The sequence below is a fragment of the Macrobrachium nipponense genome, chromosome 22 (genome assembly GCF_015104395.2).
Source record: "Macrobrachium nipponense isolate FS-2020 chromosome 22, ASM1510439v2, whole genome shotgun sequence".
Lineage (NCBI taxonomy): Eukaryota > Metazoa > Arthropoda > Malacostraca > Decapoda > Palaemonidae > Macrobrachium > Macrobrachium nipponense.
In genome coordinates, this window is record NC_087213.1 from 68,121,251 (window position 1) to 68,149,078 (window position 27,828).

General features: G+C 44.3%; 1 protein-coding gene across 1 annotated transcript in view; it reads right to left on the reverse strand.

The window, feature by feature from the left end:
• The window catches only part of LOC135198777 (DDB1- and CUL4-associated factor 10-like), a 100,639-nt gene that overhangs the window by 36,428 nt on the left and 36,383 nt on the right, over positions 1-27,828 (reverse strand). The window contains exons 2-3 of the mRNA XM_064226704.1: positions 11,192-11,305; positions 1,691-1,888 (exon numbers count right to left, since the gene is read on the reverse strand). Coding sequence (XP_064082774.1) covers positions 1,691-1,888; positions 11,192-11,305 — 312 coding nt within the window. The remainder of the gene's footprint in view (positions 1-1,690; positions 1,889-11,191; positions 11,306-27,828) is intronic.

A 27,828-nucleotide genomic window follows, 5' to 3' on the forward strand; every position in this document is an offset into this window, starting at 1 on the left:
GAGAAAGTGATAGAAAGTAATTTCTCAGATTACTTGTGGAAACCCTTTTCTTAAAGGATTCTAGCATAAATCCTATATACTACCAAACCTACAAAGTGTAAACAAGGAGGATTGGTTGTATTTCATTGTTACCAGAGGTTGAGACTCACGAATAGCCAATTATACATCGAGAAAGAGGTAACTTAATGAAGTCATAAGTTGTCATTAGTATATCTTCAAAAGACATTCCTCCGCGTTTGCTGGCGATGTCTATAAGAAGTCGGTATTACTCTTATAATTACTATGCAATTTTGTAATACAGAATACAGTCAAAAATGAGGTAGGGATGTAAGATACCCTGTGACAAAGTGTCATCTTTGTCAGGTACGTTGATATAATTTTATTCCGGAAAAACACCGGGACACCGGCTGCGAATCTCATAGTAGGTGCCCATGTATCACAAGAGACATTATATTTTTATAATAAAATAAAGTTTTATTAGTACCTACCCAGCAATTATATAGCTGTAGAAACTACAGCTATATAACTACTGGGCAAGTTGCACTAATAAAACCACTTGAACACCTGTGTAGCTTACAATACTGAGCGCTCGGCCACCATTGTTCACTACTAGACGCTCGGGCGCTAATGGACGTTTAGGTGCCAATGGACGCTCAGCAGGATGCTCGGCGCCATTGGTCACTTAACCATTTTTAAGTACAATCCGCTATTGGGATGTTCTCTCTGTAGTGGGCTCTTGTGTGTTTACAATGAAAGTGGCTTCGTATAATAATTAATTACGGCATTCTATTCTTGCTTTTACTGAGATCTCATAGAGCGTCTTCCAAAAGCCCATCATGATTAATACTCTCCTCCTACATTATACCCTTTCACTTATAACAATTCTGTAAAGGAAAGATTAATAAATGTTTAAATTAATTGCAATTTCATTGCAGTAGCGAACACACTATAAAATGAAAGAGGTGACAACTTACATCAGAACTTAATATAACAATGACAATAATTACTAATTCTGCAACTCTTTGCGGAATTAAAATTCAACACCAACATCATGCTGGTAATGAATGCAATGTTCACATTATTACGCTACTCTATTAGGAAGGTAACTAATGTAATGTTTACAATATTATGCTTATCAACTCAGCAACATTTTACTTTGTTGTGTAAAGATCACTTAATAAAAAAAATCGCTACTGAAATGTATTATCGAACGATGTCTAGTCAGAAACAACTGTAAACATCAGTCCAACAAACCAATGTTTACATATTATAGTCCGACACTTGTCTAAGAGTAGTTGACCAATTAATTTTTATAAAAATTAATTGCAACTTCGCTGTAAATGCGAACTAATGATGCACTACTCAGTAATAAACCAACAAAACTCATCCTGAAACTTTTGGTAAATAACCAGCAAGAAATTAATAACTGCTGCCGACACCAGACATTTACACCAGGCATTGTAAAAATGGAATGAGGTAGTCAGCTGTGTCATTCCTAACCTACTCGCTAGGGGCAAGACTGGAGTCATCTACATACTTATCAGTGTCAGTACGTACTGAAAAATTTGAATCTATACTGCTGCGAATAACAGAAACTATAGCTATGTAATTACTGGGTAAGTTGCACAAATAAAATCAAATTCTAGCAGTTAAACCTTAAGACTTCTATTTGCTAAGTTCATTTACTCACCCATTAATATCCCAGCCAAGAATTTTTCCATCAAAGCCTGAAGTTACAAGAATTCCATCAGCTGCTGAGTATTCAATATTTTTAACCCAATTGCTATGGCCCTGCAGAAGGCGAATGCGTCTCTTGAGGTTTCGCACATCCCAGAGTGCCACAGTGTGGTCATCACTGCATGAGGCAAATACTCGAGCATCTAGGAACCTGTTTACAATAAAAATTTCCCCTTACTATTCTGCAGATGTAGTTTATAAAACAGTAATGAACCACATGAAACTAAAGAATAGGCTGTATAAAAACACAGTATAGTACACAAAAATAACAACATAGCATGCCACTGTCAGTATTTTTGAAATATGTAAATAATAGTACCATTTAACTGGCCTTGCATTAATTGACATGGTGTTCTACTTCATAAAATTGGTGTTCCAATCACTTCCAATACAATACTCTAAATATCAATATACATGGATTTAAATCTTTTGATTAAAGACGATGCATGTGCTGCACCATTAGTCTTTCCAAGTAGGTTTAATTCTCACATCTTACAAATATGATCTTAAATTATAGTAACTATAATTACTGATTTTATGAACAAGATAAAGTTCTCATAATACTGTCAACATCCACATCAGAGAAATAATACTCAAGCAATCACAAAACAAAAAGACCTGAACTACTATGAGATTCAGGGTCTCTGTAACACGGTTTTTTGGACTTTGCTCATTGTCAAAGCATCGGATGTAGCTGAAAGTTGACATATGTATATTTTACAACCACACACAAATTTTGTCAGCATTATCAATAACCTAAACCCGATAGTTTTAATTTTTATAGAGTAAAAATGATCTAGCCGACGCCATGGCCAATGATTACGAGCCAAGAGTCGAAAAACATTCATTACGTAAGCAAGGTAAACAAACACCTTTTGACTAAATGTTGCCCCGCCCATCCACCAGACAGGAATTCCATCGGCTCTGAAACCCAAAGACTTTATGAATGGCGGAACGATAATAGATGTTGGTGGGGTATCAGTGCTAGCGTAGTAATACTACTGTAGCAGTAGTGCTGCAACAGTACAGCAGTAATATACATGAATTAAACATTTAGACCAACTGCTGGGATCCTTGAGGATCATTTAGCATTTCTTACAACTACTCGAGAAATTAGTTTTTATAGCCAGAAGTTAAATTTTCTAATCCAACAATGCCCATGGTAGCCTTCAGTGTTATCCTGAATTATAACGAGGCGAAAGTGGGTGGCGCCTCATGAAGTCACCATCCTGACGATAATTATTGGTGAAGGTTTAAAGCCAATATACGGTACCGGCTATTTTTTTTCAGTAAATAGTTAAATAGCCAATAAATAAAAATTGCTTGACATTGGATATAGCAGTTATCAAATCAAGCTTGTCTACTATGTTTTTGGTAATTACCAACTATTCCCTACATCTTGTCAATCTGATTGTGACCTATAAAGTAGACTGTAATTTCTTTGGAAACTTATTTTGGGAGTTAGACTAATAATCGAAGTGTTTTTGTATTTATTAACATATTTTCTTGGTTTGTTCATTATGACAATTATCAGTGGAGAGGTTCCAGAGTTCATAAAGGTGTACTGCTTTGCTTGTATTTAAATTTGTATGACATTGTTGCCAGAGGTTTAGCCTTCGTTACGTATAGCCAATCATCCATCGAGAAAGAGAGAAGAAATGATGTCATAAGCTACGTAACGAGTGCGTTCGAAACCTTTTCTCTGAGTAAGTTGGCCCGTCTTCAAAAAAGGTCACTTTTACATTGTAAGTACCAAATTTATTCAACCTACGTAGTGCAGAATACACTCAAAATTTATGTGTTGATATAATATGTATTCTGAATAAGCATTATATTTATGAAATGCATAGATAAAAAGTTATTGCGAAAAAACCGTGTTACAGAGGCCCTGAATCTCATAGTAAGTGGCAAACTTTAATATACAGTATTTATTTTAAGGCTGTGAAAAAAAAAAGTTCAGATTTAAAGGGAACAAAAAGTGCTGTCAATTTATACTAAAAAAAAACCATGAAGCACAGCATAAAAATTGGAAAAATGTTATTGTTAGTATACAATAAGGTTTTGTACATACTTACCTGGCAGATATATACGATTGATGGCCCGCCCAGCCTCCCCTCAGGAGACCGGTGGAAGGAAAAATTCTGGCTGGAAAGGGAGATTGGTTCTTACATCCGCCACCCAGCGGCGGGTAAGGTAGATCACCTGACCTACCTGTCGCGTGTGCCGCGAGTTTTGAATTCTGTCGTGACGTCAGAGACGTATAGCTAAGTATATATCTGCCAGGTAAGTATGTACAAAACCTTATTGTATACTAACAATAACATTTTTGTACATGAACTTTCCTGTCAGATATATACTTAGCTGATTGACACCCTTGGTGGAGGGAAAGAGACAGCAAAATAAATATGGAAAAAAGGGGGAAAACAACACTAGTTGTAGGATGTAAAAACAACCTTGGTTCTTACCTGTTTAGGCAGAAGACTTCGTAGTTACTGTCTATGAGTCTGCGTTGCCTTAAGAGCTTCAGCGAGGGCGTGACCTACAGCTGACAGACTCTTTGGGTCTATCCAAGGGATTTGGTTATCCGCTTACTTGATAGAATCCGAGCAGGATCTGTCAACGGGGATTCGCCCACTTATATGACAGAACCTAACCACTATCATTGCAAGGAGCTCAAACATAAACCGATCACCTAACCAATCTAATCATTGTTAGACTACGAAATGAAAAACATGCCTACCCGCATGTTCTTTCAAACAACCAAAAACTTACAACCTAACAAGGGGAAAAAATATATACTACTAAGGATATGTCTCAGCTCCCTGCCCCAGCACCGAATCCGCCGATACGTAAGGGCCTAACCCGAAGCACTTTTCATACGTAATTTTGACGTCTCTCAGATAGTGGTTTGCAAAGACTGAGTTGCAACGCCAGAATGTTGCCTTCATAATGTTACTCAGGGATATGTTCTTGTTAAAAGTCAATGACGTGGCAATAGCTCTTACCTCATGAGCTTTGACCCTAAGAACTTTGAATTGACTTTCCTCACATATCGCATGCGCTTCTTTCACCAGGCTTCTGATAAAGAAAGAAAGCGCATTCTTCGAAAGAGTCCTCCTTGGATCTCTTACAGAGCACCAAAGGTTGACATCATTGCCCTTAAGTTTTTTCTTTCTCTGTAGATAGAATTTCAAACTTCTTACTGGGCAAAGAGACCTCTCTGCTTCCTCGCCTACTAATGCAGACAAGCCTTGTACTGCAAAGCTCCTAGGCCAAGGATTTGAGGGGTTCTCGTTCTTGGCTAAGAACGAAGGAAGGAACGAACAGATAGCTGCATCTCCTCTGAATCCCACATTTCCTTCTAGTGCATGGAGTTCACTAACCCTCTTTGCGGAAGCCAATGCCATGAGAAAAATTGTCTTCTTCGTGAGGTCTCTAAACGAGGCAGACTGAGGCGGTTCGAACTTATTAGACCTCAGGTAACGTAGCACTACATCCAGATTCCAACTCGGAACCCCTGGAGAAACCTTCTTGGATGTTTCAAACGATCTTATTAGATCATGAAGGTCCTTATCTTCTGAAAATGTTTAAGTTTCGCTGCCTAAACACTGCAGATAGCATGCTACGATAGCCTTTAATGGTTGATACCGCCAATCCACTTTCTTCCCTAAGGAAAAGTAAGAAGTCTGCTATTTGGGTCACAGAGGTACTGGAAGAGGAAAAGTGATGGTTCCTACACCATCGCCGAAAGACGTCCCACTTCGATTGGTAGACTCTAAGGGTAGAAAGCCTTCTTGCTGCTGCGATAGCCGTTGCAACTCTTGCCGAAAAGCCTCTCGTTCTGACCAAACTTTTGACAGTCTGAAGCCAGTCAGATCTAGAGCGGGGAGGTTTTTGTGATACCTCTCGAAGTGGGGTTGTCTGAGCAGATCGTTCCTCTGTGGTAATGTTCTCGGAAGATCTACTAACCATTCCAGTACCTCTGTGAACCATACTTGTGCGGGCCAGAACGGGGCTACCAGCGTCATCCTTGCTGCCTCCGATTCTGCAAATTTCTTTAGTCTCTCTCCCAGTATCTTGAATGGAGGAAAAGCATACGTGTCTAGACCCTTCCAATCTAGTAGGAACGCGTCTATCGACACTGCCCTCGGGTCCGATATCGGAGAGCAGTAGTTGGCTATCCTCGTATTCTTGGCTGTGGCGAAGAGGTCTATATGAGGCTTGCCCCAAAGCTTCCACAGGTCCTGGCAAACATCTTCGTGAAGAGTCCACTCTGCAGGCAGGACTTGATCTTTCCTGCTTAGGAGGTCTGCTCTGACGTTCTTTTCTCCCTGTACGAACCTGGTAAGGAGACAAATCTTCCTTTGCTCTGCCCAAAGCAGAAGTTCTTTTGCTGTCTCGTACAGGGAGAAAGAGTGAGTCCCCCCTTGCTTCCTGATGTAAGCCAGGGCCGTGGTGTTGTCCGAGTTGATCTGAACTGTTGCAGCTAGGACGTGGGGCTCGAAAGCTTTCAAAGCTAGCCAAACCGCCATCAGCTCCTTCTTGTTGATGTGCCAGGTCACCTGTTCCTTGTTCCAGGTGCCTGACACTTCCCTTGAGCCGAGCGTCGCTCCCCAACCTATTTCCGAGGCGTCGGAATACAACACTTGGTTGGGGTTCGGAATGTGAAGGGACATCCCTTCTGCAAACCTGAGAGGGTTGGCCCACCAAGAGAGGTCCTTCTTGATTTCCCTTGAGATCTCGAAGGAGAACTCTAGGTTTTGCGAACGACACCTCCAGTTTCGATGTAGAAAGAACTGGAGAGGTCTGAGGTGCAACCTTCCTAGAGAAAGGAATTGCTCCAACGAGGAGAGTGTCCCCAACAAACTCATCCACTCCCTCGCTGTGCATACTTCTTTCTCTAGGAAGGCTTTGACTTTCTCTGACCCTCGGGCTATCCGTTCTGGAGACGGAAAAGCCCGAAAATCCAGAGAAGCCATCCGAATCCCCAGATAGATACGATCTTGACTGGGGATCAACTGAGACTTTTGAAAGTTCACCAAAAGTCCCAGAGAACTTGCCATGAAAAGGGTCTTTTGTAGGTCCTCCAAACATCTTTCCTGAGACTTGGCTCTGATCAGCCAGTCGTCCAAGTAAAGGGACACTCTGACTCCCTCCAAATGTAGCCATCTTGCTACATTTTTCATTAGGCCTGTAAAGACCTGAGGGGCTGTTGAAAGGCCGAAGCACAAAGCCCTGAACTGGAATATCCTTCCTCCCATCATGAACCTGAGGTATTTCCTTGACGAAGGATGGATAGGCACATGGAAGTAAGCGTCCTGAAGATCTAGGGAGACACCATCCAGTCCCCTGGCCGAAGGGCCGCCACACCTGAGGATGTCGTCTCCATGGCGGCGAACTTCCTCTTTTCTTACAAAGCAAATTCAGGGCGCTTACATCCAGAACCGGTCTCCATCCTCCTGAGGCTTTTGGAACTAGAAAAAGGCGGTTGTAAAAGCCCGCTGAGCAAGGGTCGCTCACTAGCTCTATAGCCTCTTTCTCGAACATTTGTTCCACTGCTTGTGTTAAAGCAAGGCTCATGATGGGATCCCTGTACCTGGCCACCAACTCCCTCGGAGTCGTTGTCAACGGTGGTCTTTCCGTAAAGGAATCAGATATCCTTTCCTTATTATAGAGAGGGACCAGTTGTCCGCTCCTCTCTTTGCCCAGGCTTCCGAGAATCTTAGAAGTCTGGCACCTACTGGTGTTTAGAGGACTACTTCCCTACTTCTTAGCTCTGACAGAGCGTGAGAAGGATCTACCTCTCTTGAAAGGTCTATTACCTCTCGAGGTAGAGGCTCTAGAAGGGGGGCCCCCTCGAAAGGGCTCCTGTCTAGCTGGAGTCTCCTTCTTAGTCTTCGTCTGGAAGGAGGTCTTAGGCTTCCGTGCCGACTGCGCGAGCATGTCCTGAGTCGCCTTCGCAGAGATAGATCCTGAGATGTCCTGTATTATCTTCTATCTTCTTCGAAATAGCAGAGGCGAGAGCTGCGAATACAGGAGAGAGGCTCTTTGGGCATGCGAAACAGACTTAGTCAGAAAAGAGCAGAAGACTGATCTCTTCTTAAGGATCCCTGCTCCAAATAGGGAGGCTATTTCGCTCGATCCATCTCTAACTGCTTTGTCAATGCACGTTAGAACACTGTTTAGATCTTCTGGCGAAATAGCATCCGGGTTCTGAGTCTTCTTAGCCAAGACCCCCAAAGACCAGTCAAGGAAGTTGAAGACTTCCAAGACTCTAAACATTCCCTTCAGCAGGTGGTCAAGCTCGTTCATAGCCCAGGTAGTTTTAGCAGACAAAAGAGCCGAGCGTCGTGCTGCATCCACCAGAGAAGAGAAGTCCGCATCCGCCGATGAAGGAAGACCCAGACCTAGGGGTTCTCCAGACTCGTACCAAAATCCAAGTCTGCCCGTAAGCTTGGAAGGAGGGAAAGAAAACACAGTTTTCCCTTTCTCTTCCTTAGAAAGCAGCCAATCACCAACACCTCTCAAAGCCTTCTTCATTGATATGGTTGGCTTCATCCTCACACAAGAGGAGTTTCGTCTTCTTCGAAGTAGAGAATAAAGAGAGAGGAGACGGAGGAGTGACGGGAGTAAGGGAGTCTCCAAACTCTTGAAGAAGTAGATCTGTAAGGATCTTATAGGACGAAACTGACGAGTCCTTCACCAAATCCTCTTCTGAATGTTCAACTTCATCCACTGAAGAACCCTCCGCTTCTTTACGAGGGCAGTTAGCCTTCTCTAAAGAAATGCGCCTGTCCAGAGAGTGTCTAGTAGCAGACTGGCGCCTATCAGGGGAAGCCAAAGTTTCTGGAGAGCTCCTCTCGAATGAGTCCTTCCTACTCTGATGAGTGCGTGCTCTTTGCTCCTTAATCCTACTCCTAGAATTCCGGGCTTCCAAGGGGGAGCGCCTGCTAGGAGAGGAGAGCCTACTATGCTCAAGGCGCTTTTCAGGATCCATGCGCCTGTTCAAAGGAGAGCGGCTGCCAGGCGAGCTGCGCCTACCATGAGGCGAACGCCTACTAGGCTCTTGGCGCCTACTTACGGAGGAGCGAAGCCCTGGAGAAGGTCGCCTTACTAGGAGACCGGCGCTTCTTACCATGCTCCACAAACTTCGTTCCCGACTTGTGTGTCTCTTCAAAAGGTAGTCTCCCAGAAGAGACATATCTTTCAGGCTCTACACGCCTGTCCTGAACCGAGCGGCTAAAAGGAGAGCCGCGCCTATCAGGAGAAAAGCGCCTATCCTCCGCACCACGCTTGGGAGCGGGAGAGCGTCTACTTGGGGAGTAGCGCCTACTAGGCTCAAGGCGCCTAACATAAGGCGAGATCCTGTCTCTTGACGAATCCATCAAAGAGTAGGCTCTCTTATCCGGAGAATGAAGGATCTTCGTAAAAGAGCGAGAGGACGAGGCTGTACGCCTGTCTTTAGACGAACGCCTACTAGGCTCTAGGTCCCTTCCTACTGGAGAGATGTAGTCACCAGGAGAAAGCTTCTTGGGCGATTGACGCCTGGAAGACGACAAGCGCCTGCCGAGGGAAGAGCGCCTCCTTCCATCCGCTGATAAAGGAGAGAAAACCGACTCTGACTGAGACGGTAACACAGGCGAAGGAATCCTAGACTTCTTGACAGGGAGAGAGACGTCTTTCCGACGCGTTCCTCCTGCCAAGGAGCCCGCCAGCGCCGAAATCTGCGCTTGCAGTCCAGCAAGAATTCGAGCTGGAGATCTTGTAAAATCCTCCACCGGAGAAGAGGCTCGAAGCCTACTATGAGGCGAGAACTCCTGCTCCCTCCTGGGTTTCTTGATTTCTACTTCCAGCTCTTCTGGAAAAACTTCCGGGCTGGAAGGAAAGGAGCCAGGCGCCTTCCAGGCTCTCTTCAGCGGTCGCGAAGAATCCGAGGCGCTCCATCCTCTTCTAGGCGAAGGTGAGGAAGACGAAGAGAAGCATTGGCGCAATACCTCCTTCTTCTCGCGAACAAGGGCAGCCTGGGTACGAGCATCAGGATCTACCGAGGGGACGCCTGATCGGTGGGAGTTCTCCCTAACCTTCCTGCGGCTTTTGACTTTCCTCCTCCACTGGGACTGGGAGTCTGGAAGAGGTCTAGGCCTGGAAGCATTAAGGAGCCGATCAGACGCACCCTCCACTGCACTGGGGTCACTGCACAATTCACCTTCACTACTCTTACCTTGCAACGAACGAATCTTCTTTTCCATGCTAAGGATCGTGGCTCTCATGGTTGCCACTTCCGTAGTCGTATCCTTAGGTTCGATGCAGGGCGCAGGAGCTGAAACTGGAGAAGGTTCTAATGCTACAACAGGATTTTCTTCTACCTCGCTAATACGAGACTTACTAGAACTCCTAGACGAAGCCTTTCTCACCCTGTCTTTCTCTAACTTCCTCAAGTAGGAAGAAAGAGCCTTCCATTCACCCTCATCCAACTTCTCACACTCATTACACGGGTTAACAAAAGAACATTCTTTCCCTCTACATTTAAAGCAAACTGTGTGAGGATCTACCGTAGCTTTCGGTAGTCTCACCTTGCATTCATCCATAGCGCACACTCTAAACATAGAAGATTTCTTAACCTCTAACTCAGACATCTCGAAATCAAAGAAAAATCCAAATCAATATCCAAAAACAATCCACAAATGCGTATGCCAAGCCAACAAGATCAGGTACTTCACCGAAAGTCAGTCCAATTATATCCACGGCAACGAGAAATGAATAAAGCTGTCAGGAGGTAACAACCACAGGTGTAGTCGTCACCGGCGACAGAAAAATTCTGGCTGGAAAGGGAGATTGGTTCTTACATCCGCCACCCAGCGGCGGGTAAGGTAGATCACCTGACCTACCTGTCGCGTGTGCCGCGAGTTTTGAATTCTGTCGTGACGTCAGAGACGTATAGCTAAGTATATATCTGACAGGAAAGTTCATGTACAAAATTACTATTACGCTAGGTGCTCTTTTCACAGGATGCATTACCCATTGAGACTGGGGAGGGTAAGCAAATTTGTTTGTGGCCTGGCACATAGTATCCAACTATAGACATAGCATTGTTCTTCTTTTACTGCTCGCTGTGAACTTATTTTTTGGTTAAAAATAAATAAATAAAACTGATTTTTGGTGCTATTTTGAAGCTGAATAGATGTATGTACTTTATTGTGTTCAGCAATGAAAAATAAAAATTTCACAATAACGAACTGAATTTCACAGAAAATATTCAGATATTGAAACCTCACAAGATGTAAGTACAATATCATCAGAAGCCCAAGGGATTAAATACAGTACATACTTCAGGAATTTACCATAAACTTCTCTTGAACCTTTGCAAGGGATCCGAACACAGGTCATCCAGTTGTGAGGCAGGCAAAATGCCATCAAGCTACAGGGCCAAAAATAGACTAGGTATTATACTTACTTGATACAGTTAACACAGTTTTCATGTGCATGAGGTATATGATGTACTTGTCTTCTCGACAAAGGGTCAAATACCATAACAGCTTTCTGCTCACAGGCTGCTACTAGATGACTCCTGCAAAATAAATTGGAGTCAAGTAAAAATTCTGAAGATGAATTAACGTTTTATGTAGCGATTTAAAAATTCCTGTTCTAATACCACAAGTAAAGGAAATAATTTAAAATTATGTACTGTCAATATTGTTCATCTAAAATACATACAAGGGAGACAAAAATACATCAAAAGCACTTTGTTAGCAGTCTAAAATTCAGTCCATTTCATACTGTACTCATGCATCTCTCTGAAATTGTCAATATTTTAACACGGAGAAAAACAATTACGCACTATATTTACATAAACATTTGCCAAATACTTATTTCTTAAGCAAATATTGGGAATCACTGGAAGAAATGATCAGAGGGCAAATGTTAGTTAAGTTTGACATGTTTTAAATTTCTGATACATATCTTCAAGTCCTCATAAAATAGAAGTTTTCCAAAACCTAATCATTGCAAAGAGGTAACTGAATAGTATCCCTATTATTAAGCATAAACAACTAAATATCCATAACAGTGTCTTTGTAAAGAAAAACTGCTCTCCCTACAGGATCAAATAGTATATATACTGTAAAATGGAACTTCCTATTTTCAACATTAAACTCCTGTCTTAAAATAATAGGAAAGTTCTTAAAATTAAACTTCTGCAATTTCAAGAACACTCAAGTCCTAATTAAAACCAAACAGCTATATTGAAACACCTTTCTGGTAGTGAAAATCTGTCACTCAGAATAATTTTCAAAATATGTACTTCATAATATAAAAATACTCTTCATACTTAATTTTTGCCCTCTTCAATCCGATCACAGAAATAATAGTGAATATGAAGTTACTACTACACCTCTCCCATCTTTACACAGTGGTTTTGAGAAAAGGTAAAAAATAACATCAACCAATGTCAGCTGCCTAAAATGTGACATATCCTCTAGAAACAGAACTTTCCTGCTAAGTTTAGAGCACCATAGAACAAAAGCTCTTCTTATATGGCCTGTGATCTTAAAGAGTATGACACTTCCTTCTGACCCAAAACATACGTACTGGGACACTATCAATTTGAAAAAGCTGATAACACTTAACCTACAGCTGCTTCTTCTCTTTGAGGACTAATTCAGTCTTAACATAACATGGCTCTAATGCACAGAGTTAATCCAACTCAAGAGAAGCAAAATGGACTGGTTTGCATCTTCACAGGAACTGTGGCTAAAGTTTTCAACTGGCTAAAAGGTAAGCAAAACTTGAGCAAAGTACTTTGCAATTTTAAGATAGATGTAACTTAACAATTACCATATAAACAATCTGCATAATCTTATGTTACTATACTCTACAGTTTTCAGTTATCTGTCATCTGGTGAAAAAAGCATTCTAGTCTGTGTGATATCCTCCCATGATACACAAAAAAGGGATTTTGACGTAAGGAAAAATCTATTTCTGGGCGATTGGCTCGTGTCGCCAGCGAAATATCCTTTAATCTATTATTTCTAGGGTAAATGTACTAACACATACCAGAGAATAAATAAATAAAGAAAAAGGTCAGTATAACTGACTCGCTCACCCTCCCAGAGGGTGTCGGTATGAACACTATGGCGAGTGAGACCACTACCACGAGCCAAAAGCCAATAGAATTCTCCCACTACAAAATCCTCCAAGAGGAGAGCCGACCCACAGAGTGGGCAGCACTTACTACTACTACTCCATCCCATGCTGCCGACTGCTGCGCCTCTGGTGGCCATCCTGAAGTTAGCAGACAATCTTGGCGATGGGATGGGTAGGGCGGGATTTCGCTGGCGACACGAGCCAATCGCCAGAAATAGATTTTTCCTTACGTCAAAATCCCCTTTTTCTGGGGCTCAGCTCGTGTCGCTGCGCGAAATCGTACCAGAGAAATAGCACAAGATTGTAAAGAAAATCAACAAAATAAAAGAGGTCTCAAATAAAAGATAAAATAAAAATAAAAGAATATAATTGTTAATAAGGATACATATACACAGTGATACAAAATAGAAATATTGCTTAAATTACACTTAATTCTAATAATATTTCTTAACTTAAGGTAATTAGACATATATTACAGGGAGTAAATATGTCATATATGTACAAAAATGGTATCTGTGTAAAGCTATGTATCAAAACATTCTAAAGCAATTAACATAAAAGTTGAACAAAACAACTCAACAATAATAATATATAAAGGAATGTATATGACTTAATATACAAAACCCGTAACCATTACAATAAGATGTATCTCCTAGCATAAAAATAAGGAGATGACATCCATGAGATCAATAACCATCATCAAATGTGAGTGTCCCTAGCAAAAAAATAAGGGACACCCACTACATCATCATAAAAGCAGCTAAGACACAAGGTGACCGTAAATGAACAAGGCAGGAATAGACGAACTGTTGGGTGAGGCAGGTAGAAAGGAGGACTGGATCTTCTACTAAAGAGTTAAGTCAGAGTCAGGGGAAACTATGTTCCCCGCTGCAACTGCTGAAAATTTCAGAGCTTCCAAGGACTTTAAGTAATGACGTTTGAAGACTGTCGGCGATTTCCATCCAGTATACTTTTTCAACTCATCGAAGTTCATATGTTGGAAATAGTTAATTGAGGTGGCTACTGCCCTGACATCATGTACTTTTGGGAAAGAGTCAGGATTGGCTTGTTTAATGAAGTACAGGATTTGTTGCCTGATGCCTTTAATAGATAAAGTGCCACCTTTTTCTCTCTTAAAGAGAGGACCCGATGAGGATGAGGAGGTCCTAGATAGAAAGGCTCGTAAGGCTGAAACTGGGCAAAGAGATACATCTTGTGGAAGGGGTAGTACCTTCCATGGTTCCCACCTCATCAAAGGATCTTCATTCTTTGCTATAAAGCTACGTTCCGGAGAAAGTAGTAAGCACTTCCCCTGTGGGAAGGAACTGAATATGATCCGGATCTCTGGATAACGCCGACAGTTCTGAAATTCTAGCTCCTGAGGCCAAGCTTAATAAAAATAAGGTTTTTCTTAAGAGCATTATAAACGAGCATGTGTCATTATTGGTTTCTGAAGCCAGCTTTAGAACATCGTTTAAGAACCATGATACTGACGTAGGCCTTACTGAAGGTCTAAGTCTAGCACATGCCTTGGGAATAGACGAGAAGTAGGAATCTGTCAAGTCTATGTTGAACCCAAATTGAAAAATCTTTTTCAAGGCTGACTTGTTTGTCGTAATTGTGCTAGCTGCTAAGCCTTTTTCAAATAAGGATCTGAAAAAGGATATAGCTGAATTGATTGTCATGATTCTAATATCTGATTCTTTCAGGAAGGTTGCTAACTTTTGACAGCAGCATCATACTGTCTCAAAGTTGAATCTCTTTTATCGGATTCCAAGAAGAGAATATTCTGAGGGTCAATATTCGCATCCCTTTTCGCTGCAAACTTCATGAAATCCATAAAGTTAGGGTTTTGAGAATCCCTGAGGAAGCGAACACAGTCTTCGTTTGTACTGACTGGGAGAGCCTGGGATTGGGGATCCGAAGAGGGCGAAGACCCAGTTCCAGAATGAGAGGGTACCAATTGCTCTTCGGCCAGTCTGGGGCTACTAGAGCACTTGACCCTTGAATGTCCTGAGTTTGTTTAAAACTTTCATGAGAAGATTCACCGGAGGAAAGACATAAATCTTCTCCCAGTTGTTCCAGTTTAGAGCCAGGGCGTCCGTGGCATAGGCCAGAGGGTCCAGGTTGGGGGCCACATAACACGGGAGTTTGTGGTTCGCTTGAGATGCGAAGAGATCCACCTGTAGACCTGGAACTCTCTGAAGAATCCATTGGAACGAACTGTTGTCCAATGTGAACCCATTCCGACTCTAGAGGTACTGATCGGGATAGAGCATCTGCTATGACGTTTCTCACTCCAGCTATATGAGTGGAGGAGAGATGCCAACTGAACTTGTCCGCCAGGGAGAAGATGGCTATCATGACATGATTTAGATGACGTGACTTGGAGCCTCCTCTGTTTACACAATGTACCACCACTGCGCTGTCCAGGACTAGCTTTATGTGGAGTACTTTGGCGGACGTAACCTTTTTAGAGTCAAGAACACTGCCATTGCTTCCAGTACGTTTATATGGAACTGACGGAACTGAGGTGACCACGTTCCTTGAACCTTTTTGAACTGGGAATATCCTCCCCAACCGCTTAATGACGCGTCTGTGTGGATGGTGATCCCTGGTGGAGGAAACTGAAGGGGCACTGACACCGACAAGTTCTTGACTTTCGCCCACGGCCGGAGTCGATTCTTTAGAATCAGAGGGACTGAGGATAATTTGTCCCTGGACCTGACATTTGCTCGTGAGCGCCAGATTCTGGTTAGGTCTTTCAGTTTGGCTTTCATTAGGATGTTCGTCACTGATGCAAACTGGAGAGAACCCAAGATCCTTTCCTGAGATCTTCTTGATGCCAGTTTGTGACTCAGAAATTGTTTGACTGACTTCGCTATTTCCTTTCTTTTGGATGATGGAATCGACAGAGTATGGGAGGATAGATTCCATTGAATGCCTAGCCACTGAAAGTTTGACTCTGGGTGAGTCTTGACTTGGTCCTGTTTATCTTGAAGCCTAGATATTCCAGGAACTGAATTACTTTCAGTGTTGCTTTGTTGCATTCCTCGACTGTTGAAGCCCAGATCAACCAATCGTCGAGATACGCTACTACCATAATCCCTTGCGATCTGAGTTGTTGAACTACTACTTCCACCAGCTTCGTAAACACCCGGGTGCCACGTTGAGCCCGAAAGGAACTACCTTGAAGGAGAATGTCTGGTCTCCTATCTTGAAGCCAGATACGGACGGAAGTGTCTTGCAATAGGGATATGATAGTAAGCGTCTGTAAGATCGATAGAGGTGGTGACGGCCCCACGGGGAAGTAAGGTCCGCACCTGCGAGATCGTGAGCATCTTGAACTTGTCGCAGCGAATGGCTAAGTTTAAGCGGGACAAGTCTAAGATTACCCTTCTTTTTTGTGAGCCTTTCTTTGGCACGCTGAACAAGCGTCCTTGAAATTTTAACCTTTGACTCTCGCTATAGCTCCTTTCTGAAGGAGATCCTCCGCATACTCCGTCAATTCCTTGGAAGGAAGTTGGCGAAAGGTCTGGATGGGGGTGGGTTCGTCAACCAGCTCCTCCAACCCAGGCCTTTTGACACAATGCTCTGAGCCCACTTGCTGAAGTTCCACCGGTGGCGAAAGTGAAACAGCCTTCCCTCCTACCTGAAATTCCTCATTGGTTCTGGTAGCCTCCTCGGCCTCCCCTGAAATGTTTTCCCCTATTAAAGGGACCTCCCGATCCTCTCCCACGAAAGGGTCGCTTACCTCTGCCTCCCTTACCCGAGCGGTCATACTTCTGTGAAGCTTGACTCTCGAAGGCTTGGTTGTAAGCTGGAGAGAGGGCGTAAGAGGTGGAGGGCTGAGGCTGAGGGGAGATAACATAAATCGGCTGCGATTGAGCCTTTGAGGTGGAAGGTTGGGCTGTTTGCACCAAGGGAACAGCCGGAACTTGTTGAGAAAAGCGTGGCTGCTTTTTCTGGTAGGGCTGGAAACGTCTAGGTTTCCTTTGACCCTTACCCTTACCGGCTAGATCCTGTCGTCTCTTGGCCGTAAGACCCCAACGGTCTTTAAGGCTCTGGTTCAATCTCGTAGCCTCTGACTGAACCTCCTTCACCATCGCTTCTGGGAAGAGGTCTGCTCCCCAGATGCTTGACGCAAGTAACCTATTCGGCTCGTGCCGAATAGTTGCTTCTTGTAGGACATGTTTCCTACAATTCGTCCTAGCAGTGGCAAACTCAAACATATCTGACTGTACCGTTTGAGTCAAAGACTTGGTAAGAAGCTTGAAGAGCGGTTCTGACCCATAGGCCATGGTAGCCACCTCGGTCATAGCCATGGAATTTAATAGACTGGCTAACCGCGATTTGGCGTCGAATCTGCCTGAATAAGGCTATCTGGAAGCCTAGGTAGCTTCTCACCAAACTGCTCCATAGCACAGTCCGGTTTGAGTTTGCCAGCTGAGAAGGTGTTAGGTAAGTCTTCCCATAATTCTCCGGCTGAAGGAAGTAACGGAGATGTAGGATCTGCTTCCTTCAGTTGAGGCATGGGATCCCCCTTCTGGGCCGCTGGAATGGTAGATGTTGCGATCTTTGTCAGGAAAGGGAGCGGGGTACTCTCATCCATCGTAAAGATCGTAAACGGACTCTTGAAAGGTTGGATTTTCGTATTGGAACAATCCATGTCCTCTAGACACCTGAGCCATTCTCTCTGAGCCTGGTCACGTGAATAGAGGACTGTCTCCTTTGGTACTTCATCATCCCGGGTCATGGCTGAGGCGGTGAGCCTGGCGTAGCCGATGAACGGAGATCTGAAGGTCTTCCGGGTAGAACTCGAAGTCCTCAATCCTCCGAGTTCCACATTCCGGGATAGAAATGAGTCCGTCTTGGAAGGGGGCGTATGACGCTACTCTCCAAGGGTTGTTCATTGAGAACGGAGGTAGAGAGTCATACGGGGAACGCTGGGCTCCACCTGTGTTGAAAGGTGGAGGAGGAGAGGCTAGAGGAGCTTGGCTCAGTCCGGCTATAATGTTGTCTTGAGAGGTAATCCTATCGACAACCGAGAGATCATTTGTTCCATGCTATTTTTCAGAGACCCAACCAGGTCGCCCACCTGTTGTAACAGACCAGCGTTGGAGTCCAAAGCCGGAGCTGCTGCGGAGGTGGAAGGGTGGCTCTGAACTGGAACCAAGGGTAGCGAAACTGACGACTCCGCTGGAGTGTGAGATCTCTCTCTGGAGGATTTATTCCTCGAGGACTTAGAGCCGGACCCAGAAGCTTTAGATCTCTCTGCTCCGGGATTCCTAGCCGGAGACTTACGAGAAGAGGATGACGCCGAAGCCGTCTTCTTAGACGACGACGACGTCTTCGTCAAGGATTTCACTGCTTGACCCTTGACCTTGGGTCTAACTGAAGCGTCAGGAGAAGTATATAATTCATTACCCGTAAAGCCTTGGAAGGATGGAGAGGTTGCAGGAGTAGAAGAAGCAGTTGCACCAAGGGTATCCCTTGGGTGTCCAACTTACCTACCTCGACCAACAGGTCGTCCACACCTACCATAGGTTCCACATTGATATCCAGCGTCGCGACTTCCGAGGAGATGTCCTGGCCTTGGTCAGTCAACGAGGCAGCCAGCTGTTGCTGGATGAAAGCGATAGTCGGGGCCGCCTCTACTGGGTCGACGTAGCCTGTCGCCTTGCCTCCGGGGAAGATTAGTACCGCCAACCTCTTCTCCAGGATGTAGGGCATACCCTTGGCGGCGTTCTTCCCGAAACCGCCGACCCAGGCCCGCAGGGTTGCCAGTGCGGTATCCCTCACGGCCGGCGCCTGGAAGAGAGGGTATTGATTAGATTTAAGAATAACTTAAAACTAAAGCTAACTTAAAGCGTAACTTAAAATTATAGGGGCTATAAGACCCCTTGAATTTTACCTTAAGTTAGAGTGATTGATGTAAAACTTAAGCACTATAACAGATGAGGACCAGCTATCGGAGTTGGAATACTTACCCCGTCTAAAAGCTGGCTCACCAGATCGTAACAGATGGTACACGTTTCATGGTACCAGACCTGGATGTCCCCGTGCGGAGTCGCGCATGGAGCATGGGACCGGCAAAACTTCGTGTCCACATGGTCCTGAAGTGTGGCGGCGCATCCCGGATGCTCACAGTTGGTGGTCTGTAAGTGAAAAAGACACATGAGTATCTTAAAGACTATCACTTACAGGCTAAAGTACAGAAGAACTCCGTTGCATGCCGGAGCTCGGAAAAAATTTGGGCATAACCCCTCCCTTAATCACCTGAATAGGCTATAACCCCGGAGGGATCCGGTGAAACAAGAAGGGAGGGGGGATGGTTTAAGGTACTTAAGATAAACTTAAATAGTTTAACATAAAAAAGATCTTAAACCTAAAAACTCGAACGTACCGGACTAAGTCCAGTGCGTGGCGGAGTGTGTAACTCAGTGAAACGGAGAGGTTAGAAGGGACCGACTGTATGTTCCGGTCCACCCTGTTGGGTAGACTAAGCACCCTTTCCGCTGGATGCCAGGTCTCCGGTGGTAAAGGAGCCCTAGTAAGGTGGGAAAGAGCAAGAGGACATACAGACTCGGGCTAGTAACGGAGCGACGGGGTAGTAATGGAGGGGGGAAAGGCCAGTCCCCCCCACCTTACCATCCGACCGGACCGAGAAGCCGGAGAGGTCGAGTCCAGTCTGGGTCTGTCCCGTCCCTCTACCCCCTCCGCCTGGGGGGAGAGAGGGAGGCAGGCTCGGGTATGTGGAGCGAGCATGGGCAGACCTACCCACCCCCCCCGACTCTATAGAAGAGCGGGAGGGGGGGAAGGCGACTGGACAGGCGTCTGGCTGCCTCGTGATCACGTAGTGACCACGGGGCGATAAGAACAAACAACTAAGCCTAGAAACATAACCAACTGATCAGAGAGATGCTATCGGGAAGCAACCGAGCTGAAGAGCGGTAACATATAGGCCCAATGGGCCATGACACTTAGGCTAAGCAAGCCAGACGCCTAACTAACCTAACAAATATCACATAAATAAATCAAATGAATAATAAAATGAAAGAAAGAAAACAATATAGTAGGAGAAAAAATCCAGGAGTGTACGACTAACCCGAAGGCAAGTCTACCACTCAAAGCTAGCCGGGGCCGATACTAAGAGCCGTGGCTAGGGTCTGGATGGAAGAGCCTACATAAGGTAAAAGACATGCATGCATGACAAAACCGTGTAGACCGTACCCTAAACAAAGCGGATAAATAAAATAGAGCGTACATAAGCAAGGGGATGTTCTGGGTATGGGCGACCCAGAACGAACCCACCACGAGGCAGAACCATGCTGCCATGCTTCCGACCTAGAGTTCGTATTTATACCTAAAAAACGGCAAATACGGGCTCAGGGCCGGAAAAAAGCAATTAGCAATAAACACTGAGTACTTAACTTAGCTGCTGCGATGGCTGCACGCTCCATGGTAATTAAATCCAAAGGAAAGGGCACAAAAAACACCGAGTAGAAAAAGGCACGTGTGAATCGAGTGCGCTAACTGAAAAGGATGGCCACCAGAGGCGCAGCAGTCGGCAGCATGGGATGGAGTAGTAGTAGTAAGTGCTGCCCACTCTGTGGGTCGGCTCTCCTCTTGGAGGATTTTGTAGTGGGAGAATTCTATTGGCTTTTGGCTCGTGGTAGTGGTCTCACTCGCCATAGTGTTCATACCGACACCCTCTGGGAGGGTGAGCGAGTCAGTTATACTGACCTTTTTCTTTATTTATTTATTCTCTGGTATGTGTTAGTACATTTACCCTAGAAATAATAGATTAAAGGATATTTCGCGCAGCGACACGAGCTGAGCCCAGAAAAGCAAATAAAGTGTACTGTACTATAGTCAAACCAAAATGTTTTGGCGGATGACAGGAGGTGTCATCGTAATACTTGTTTGAATCTAAAAATTTAGGACTTTTTCCCTTGTAGACAAAGGAAAAAATCTCATCGGTTTATTAGTAAAGCCGGATTAAGTTCTGTGCTGGATGGTGCGAGACTAATCACTCCACCCACACTTTTGTTTCATACTTTTTTTTCTTTTTCCTTATTATAAATTATTACAAATATTTCACAGCTGGAATATTGGTAGCTTCCCGTCCCCAATCATAAACTCTCGTCACATCGGTCACCGTCCCATCATTCATCTTTTTTCTCACAAAGTAATTGTAAACATCGTATGCGAGTGACCTGGGCTGTTATATATAGACAAAGATGAAAGACCAAACAAATTTTATGATTTTAAATGAAGAATTAAATCCTAATCATACAAGCTGGAATTTCAATCCTTCAGAGACGTGACCCTAGTACCCGATAAAATCTTTCAGTAAGATCAACTTGGCTTACAGGGAGTTTGGAGGCAGTCTTATTCTGGGATAGGTAGTGCAATTAAAAGATTATAAAATGTTATCTCTTATCAGATCTCTACATTTGTATGCTGTAAAGGGTCGATCATACCTTGCCTTTGTGTTTCTCTGATAGGCTATCGTTTTAGTTGTTAAAGTTTAGAAAAAGTTTTTTCAAGATTCTAAGAATGAAGGTCTGCCAGATCTATTCATCCTTTAAAATCTCAGCCTTAAGGTTAATCCCTTGTTTATGACTAACTGAGCTCTGACATTTACTGTACTTCGTTTTCTCAAGAAACAAAGAGTAAATTGTGGTTGTTCTTAATGATTTTCCTGTTTGGTGTTTCTTGGAAATAATAATCACAGATCTTGTTACTCGAGGTCGGATTTAAAAGAAATGAAAACAGAATCCGGGATAAATTTGGAGCAAACACTCCATCTGATCTGTGTGGTTAATCTGCATTGACCCCTGAGGTTTTAGGTTTAAGTACGTCAGTTTCCCGTAGGGTAAAATGACAAAAATGCTCTTAACTGTGAACGATATAGTCAGGGAGAAACCTCCTATCCCCTGCCACAACATTTTGTTTTGACTATACAAACATGAGAAATTCATAAAACAATACAGAAGTATGTGGAAAAAAGTCTTTGCCTCATCCACTGCTCAATTATAAACATTGTTTGGTCCCCCAGAGCCAGATCGTTGGCCAAAGCAAAAATTGGCATTACTGTGTATTTGGAATTACAAGTAGCAAAAGACTGCTCTTCAAGATATACTAATCTAGACTACCAAAACTAAATTGCCTTTATCCTTTATAAAAATGTGTAAAAAATCAAAATTTTTGGAAGTGAAATGATATTGTTATGATACAATAAAGTTTTGTACATACTTACCTGGCAGATATATACTTAGCTATAGACTCCGTCGTCCCCGACAGAAATTCGAATTTTGCGGCACACGCTACAGGTAGGTCAGGTGATCTACCGCCCTGTGGCTGGGTGGCAGGAATAGGAACCATTCCCGTCTTGTAAACAGATTTTCTCTTCCACCTGTCTCCTGAGGGGAGGCTGGGTGGGCCATTTAATCGTATATATCTGCAAGGTAAGTATGTACAAAACTTTATTGTATCATAACAATACCATTTTTGTACATTCAACTTCCCTGTCAGATATATACTTAGCTGATTGGCATTTGGCGGAGGGTAAGAGACAGCTATTTACTGAATAAACAGGTAAACAACATAAATTGTTACAATGCAGGTAATATATAAAAAACCTTGGTTCCTACCTGTTTAGGCGGAAGACTTCATAGCTACTGCTTAGGAGTCTGCTTCGCCTCAAGAGCCTCAGCGAGGATGTGACCTATGGCTAAGAGTTCTTGTGGGTCTGTCGATGGGGTCTTATCCACTTACTCAACAGAGCCTGATGGCATTTGTCAATGGGGTCTTATCCACTTACATGACAACACACTGGCATAATTAAGGAGCACAACACCGATCCCGATCACCTGATCCTAACACGAGGGTTAGTACTTAAATTGAAAAGAGTTATCCCCAAACTCCTTTCAAACAACCCTAAAAAACTCTACGTTAAATAAAATTTAACTCACTAGTTAAGGATCAGTATCGGCTCCCTATCCCAGCAACGTATCTGCAGACACATATAAACCAAGAGAGAAGGATCTCTCGTAGGTTATCTTGACATCCTTCGGGTAAAGGTAAGTCAACAGAGAGTTGCATCTCCCGTATGTGACAGCTAATATGTCCTTTATTGACATATTCTTATAGACAGAACAAGAATTCACAAAAGCTCGCACTTCATGCGCTTTAATTCTCAGCTGTTTGAAGGAATCAAGGCACTTATCAAGTGCTTTGGAGATCACACTTGTCTCAAAGAAGGCCAGGGCGTTCTTTGATATGGATCTCTTCTGGATGAAGCCTGGCGTCTGGCTGGTGCATCACTCTTGGCTGGCGCCTGGCTCCTGGCTGGCGCTTCTGGCGCCCATCGCCACGGCGCCTGGCTGGCGCTTCTGGCTGGAGCACCACTCTTGGCTGGCGCCTGGCTCCTGGCTGGCGCTTCTGGCACTTCTGGTGCCTGGCGCCTGGCTGGCGCTTCCGGAGCCTCGCGCCTAGCTGGCGCCTCCCCACTTGCTGGAGCTTCGAGCCTGGCTGGAGTCTCGAGGCTGGCTGGCGATGTCCACATCGGACACTCTCACCTGTCCGATCTGTTCGCCTCTGGCGCAAATGCGCCAGGTTAGAAGCCCGCTCCTTCTCCGCTTCGGACAATAAACGAGCTCATCCGAGCTGTCTGCCTCTGGCGTTTTTCGCCTGTTTGGCACTTGGCGCCTGGCTGGCGCTTCGTTGCCCGAGGATCCTAAACAGACCAAAATTAGTTAGTCAGGAGACTGGAGAAGGGTGGAAGGTTCTCTTCTACCTGTAGCCTCTGTCCTAGGACGAGGGGAGGCGCTTGTAGCCAGTTACATCCAGTAGACGATAGGATATCTAAATGTTACGAGAGAGAAGAGTCTTCCTCCAAGGAGGATCCTTCTTGAGTACTTCCATTGCTAACGAGATCTATTCCTGTATGTTGAGGAGGTTTCTCGTTGCAGAATCTTCCCTCTCCTTGCCCGAAGGAGGGGAAGGAGGCCTGGAAGTCGAAGATGACTCCGAGCCGAAAGTGGGCGAACCCAGGGCTTTCTTGGCTCTTATCGTATCCCTCTGAGTACCTTCTGGGAAGCGCTTCGAGCCCTCCTCGCACCCCAAAGACTCTGTAGGCAAACCTTAAGCCATTTCCTCTGCTGAAGATAAAACTTAAGTACCCTGCTTGGGCAAACAGACCATTCTATCTCTTCCCCTATTAATTGGGAAAGTCCCTTGACTTCAAAGCTCTAAGCCAGGATTAGAAGGGTTTTAGTTCCTTGCCAGGCATACTATGCTGGCAAGAACCAATCGCCGAGTCTCCATTGAATCCGATGCGAGATTCCAATCCATAAAAATTCACTTGTCCTCTTGGTAGTTGGTAGGGCCAAGAGAAAAAATGAATTTCCTCATAAAATTTCTAAAAGAAGCTTGAGGAGGAGGTTCCAACTTGTTGGAACACGGAATCTACGGGCCACGAAAAGATCCCAACTCGAAGTAAATGATGTCCTACTCTTGGTCATCTTGAGGTATCGTATAAGATCCCTAAGATCTTAGTCCTCTGCTATCTCTAAGTCCCTTTGTAGAGACAGAGTATAGCCTGCTACTGTATTCTTTGATAGCAGATATATACAAAGGTGATTCTTCTCTCAGAAAGGGAAGAAAACAGCCATGAGGGTCACAGAGGTATTGGAAGAGGACAGTCTTCATTCAACCCAGCAAGATCTGCAGCACTTCTTTGTCTTGGCCATGACACTTGCCATTCACCTTGAAAAATCCTCTCATTCATGTCAACTTCTCGTCAGTCTGTACGCAGACACTCAGAGTGGAGAGGTTTTGAGGTCCCTTTCTAAGTTAGGCTGATAGAATAGACCGACTCTCTTGGGAAAGCCTTTAGAAAAATGCTGTAAGAAGGACGTGACCTCTGTGAATCCAGCCTCTCGAAGGCAAAAATGGGGCGAAAAGCATCATCCTCTCCTCCTCTGACGCCAGTAATTATCTAAATACATCTGTTAAGAATTTATATATATACGGGAAAAAAGACTAATGTTTATTCCCCTTTCAAACTAAAGGATGGCGTATATTGCTACCGCTCTTGGATCGAGAATAAGGAAGCAGTCTAGAGGAAGCCTCTTCGTCTTCAACACTGCGAAGAGATCTATGAAGAAGACGCATCGCAGGTTTTCACAACTCTCTTTCCAACTAAGATTAGACAGACGTTAATAGTTATTATCGTCGATCGAGAAGGTTCTCACGGACGTGCAACATCGTGCAGCGAACCTCTTAAGGATTGTTACGTTCCGTGTCTGTGTTCCAAACAGGTTCTCTCTTGTTAAAGCGAACAGGGGCGAAAAAAAGAGATTCTCGATGCTCCTTGAAATATGAGAGAGCTGTGGAATTGGCCTAATTGATTTAAAAAATCATTTCGTCCCTCCTTGGGATCGAACCCCCCTCCAGTTAGACGGGGAACGAAATCAGGAACGAACCGTGACGTTACCGAGCCTGCTGTCAGAGAGGCTACTGAACCCTTCGGTTAACAACTCGCTATATCGAGAAATTATCAAGTCCACTAAATTGCTTGTAATTCTTTTAGACTATGTGCCAGAACATCTGTACCTCTGTCATGGTACCCGGCACCCTCTCATATGTTATTTCAGTTTCTTGGTAGGAAAAAACTTTAAGGCATAATATAGTCCATTCAGGGAAAAAAAACTTCTGCCACGAAGAAAATGGTTCCCATCAGACTCATCCATCTTCTCACTGAGCATGCTCCGTTCTCTAATAAGGCTATGCTTTCGTAAGCATGAGAGCATTATATAATATAGTCCTCTGCCGCGTTAAAATCATCTAAAATTCTGTTACATTGAGGAAAACAGCATTGAAAGGTTGCAAGAGATCTTTCTATTGAAAGCTTCTTAGCAAAACGCAGACAATGTTTATTCATGTTTGCCTACAAATCCCCTCAATCCGAGGCTAAGTCCGTGATTGTAGGGGAGAGATACGGTTAGCCAGTCAATCCCGTAGGAGAGAGATGTAACTGACGGCTCATGACCGAGACCTAGATGTTACTGTGTAGGTCTACAGTGACAGCAGTCTACATCCGCTGCCTTGCTGTATTCTTCCTGAGTTGCCAGCTACTCCATTCAATGAAGGAATATAAAATTATTATCGAGCCTAAGGAAGCTCTCAATAATGCATATTTAAGCGAAACTACCTTCGTTAAATACAGAAGCCGAGTCGGTGTTGTCGTAACAATTTCTTTAAGCGTATTCCTTACCTAAGAAACTTCCTGGAAGGATACAGGGAATTCAGTTGCCAACCATAGAGGTAACTACGGTATGCGCATACGACTTGACCATACAGTAGTCTTATACACCAAATTCTCTATTACCTTCTTTCCTCGCCGAGGCAGAGAGAATGGAAAATTTACTATCTTCGTTCTTTTCGTCAATAGAACGAATTAGTATTAGTCGAAGGAGATCCCAAGTGAGAACCGAGGATCGAAGAGAATCTCTCAAGCTTCCTATTCTCTTGGACATAAGAGTTAAAGGACGTAGTCTATGCGTCTATTACCTGGAAGATTCTCTAAGCAATGAATGAGAGCTCCTCTGAATCTTGTCCAAGAGAGCTTATATGCTTACGCGATAAGATGTATGAGAACTTTGTCAATGAGAACTAACCCATTAAGATACAAAGAGTATACATTTTTTCGTCAATTATGTGTTATGCACTTAATTGACAATACGTTTAATATCTCCCTAAGGAAGGAAATTAATCCAGGAACTCGTTAAGTCTTCGTGATTTCCACAGAAATCGCGGAAGGGACAGGATTCCTGTTCAGATCTTGAGCTTACGGAAGGAAGGACCTTGATGTTCTCCTTCCGCAGTCATTTCCGAACGCCGAATAGATGAGATTCTCTTAAGAAATCTCCCATAGCTCTTGGCTCGTCATAATGAGGGAAGAGTATGAATGAAGGCGGCAGACTTCATAGCTACTGCTTAGGAGTCTGCTTCGCCTCAAGAGCCTCAGCGAGGATGTGACCTATGGCTAAGAGTTCTTGTTGGTCTGTCAAAGGGGTCTTATCCAATTACTCGACAGAACCTAAGGATCTTTGTCAATGGGGTCCTACCCACTTACATGACAAAACACCTTGCCTATTGGCATAATTCAGTATCAGAATCATCCTGACAAAAGCGACGGCCGCCTGTGCGACATCTTGCATCCTTATCAGGAGAAGGCTGCGCCTGCGAAAAACTTCCACCTGTAACAGATACATCCTGACAAGGACGATGGCCGCCTGTGTGACATCTTGCGCCCTTGTCCAGAGAAATCTGTTTTTGGTAAAAGTCATAAAGAGGAGCCTCCTGGCTGTCGCTGTCCGCCTCGGACAGTGTCACCTGTCCGCGTTGTCCACATCTGGCGCTTGGCGCCTGGCTGGCGCTGTCCGCGTACGACACTTTTGCCTGTCCGGAGTGTCAGCGTCTGGCGCTGTCTGCGTACAATACTTTTGCCTGCCCGGGCTGTCAGCTTCTTCCAGGTTGTCCGTATCTGGCGCTTGGCGCTGTCCGCGTATGATACTTTTTCCTGTCCAGGCCGTCCGCGCCTGGCGCCTGGCTGTTGTCCGCCTCGGACACTCGCTCCTGTCCGAGAAGCCCGCATCTGGCTCCTGGCGCCTGGATGGAGTTGTCCGCTTAGGACGCTCGATTTTTTTGTCCAAGATATCCGCTTCTGGCGCCTCAGGCCTGCATACTTACCTGGCAGGTATATATATAGCTTATCCTCTTGTCGCACTGGCAGAATTTCAAAACTCGCGGCAACCGCTAGTACACTGGTAGTTCAGGTGATCGCCACACCGTTCCTGAGGCGCTGGTGCTCGGAACCATTCCCATTTTCGTCAGATTTTCTCTGAACCCTGTCTCCTGAGGGGAGGAGGGTGGGAA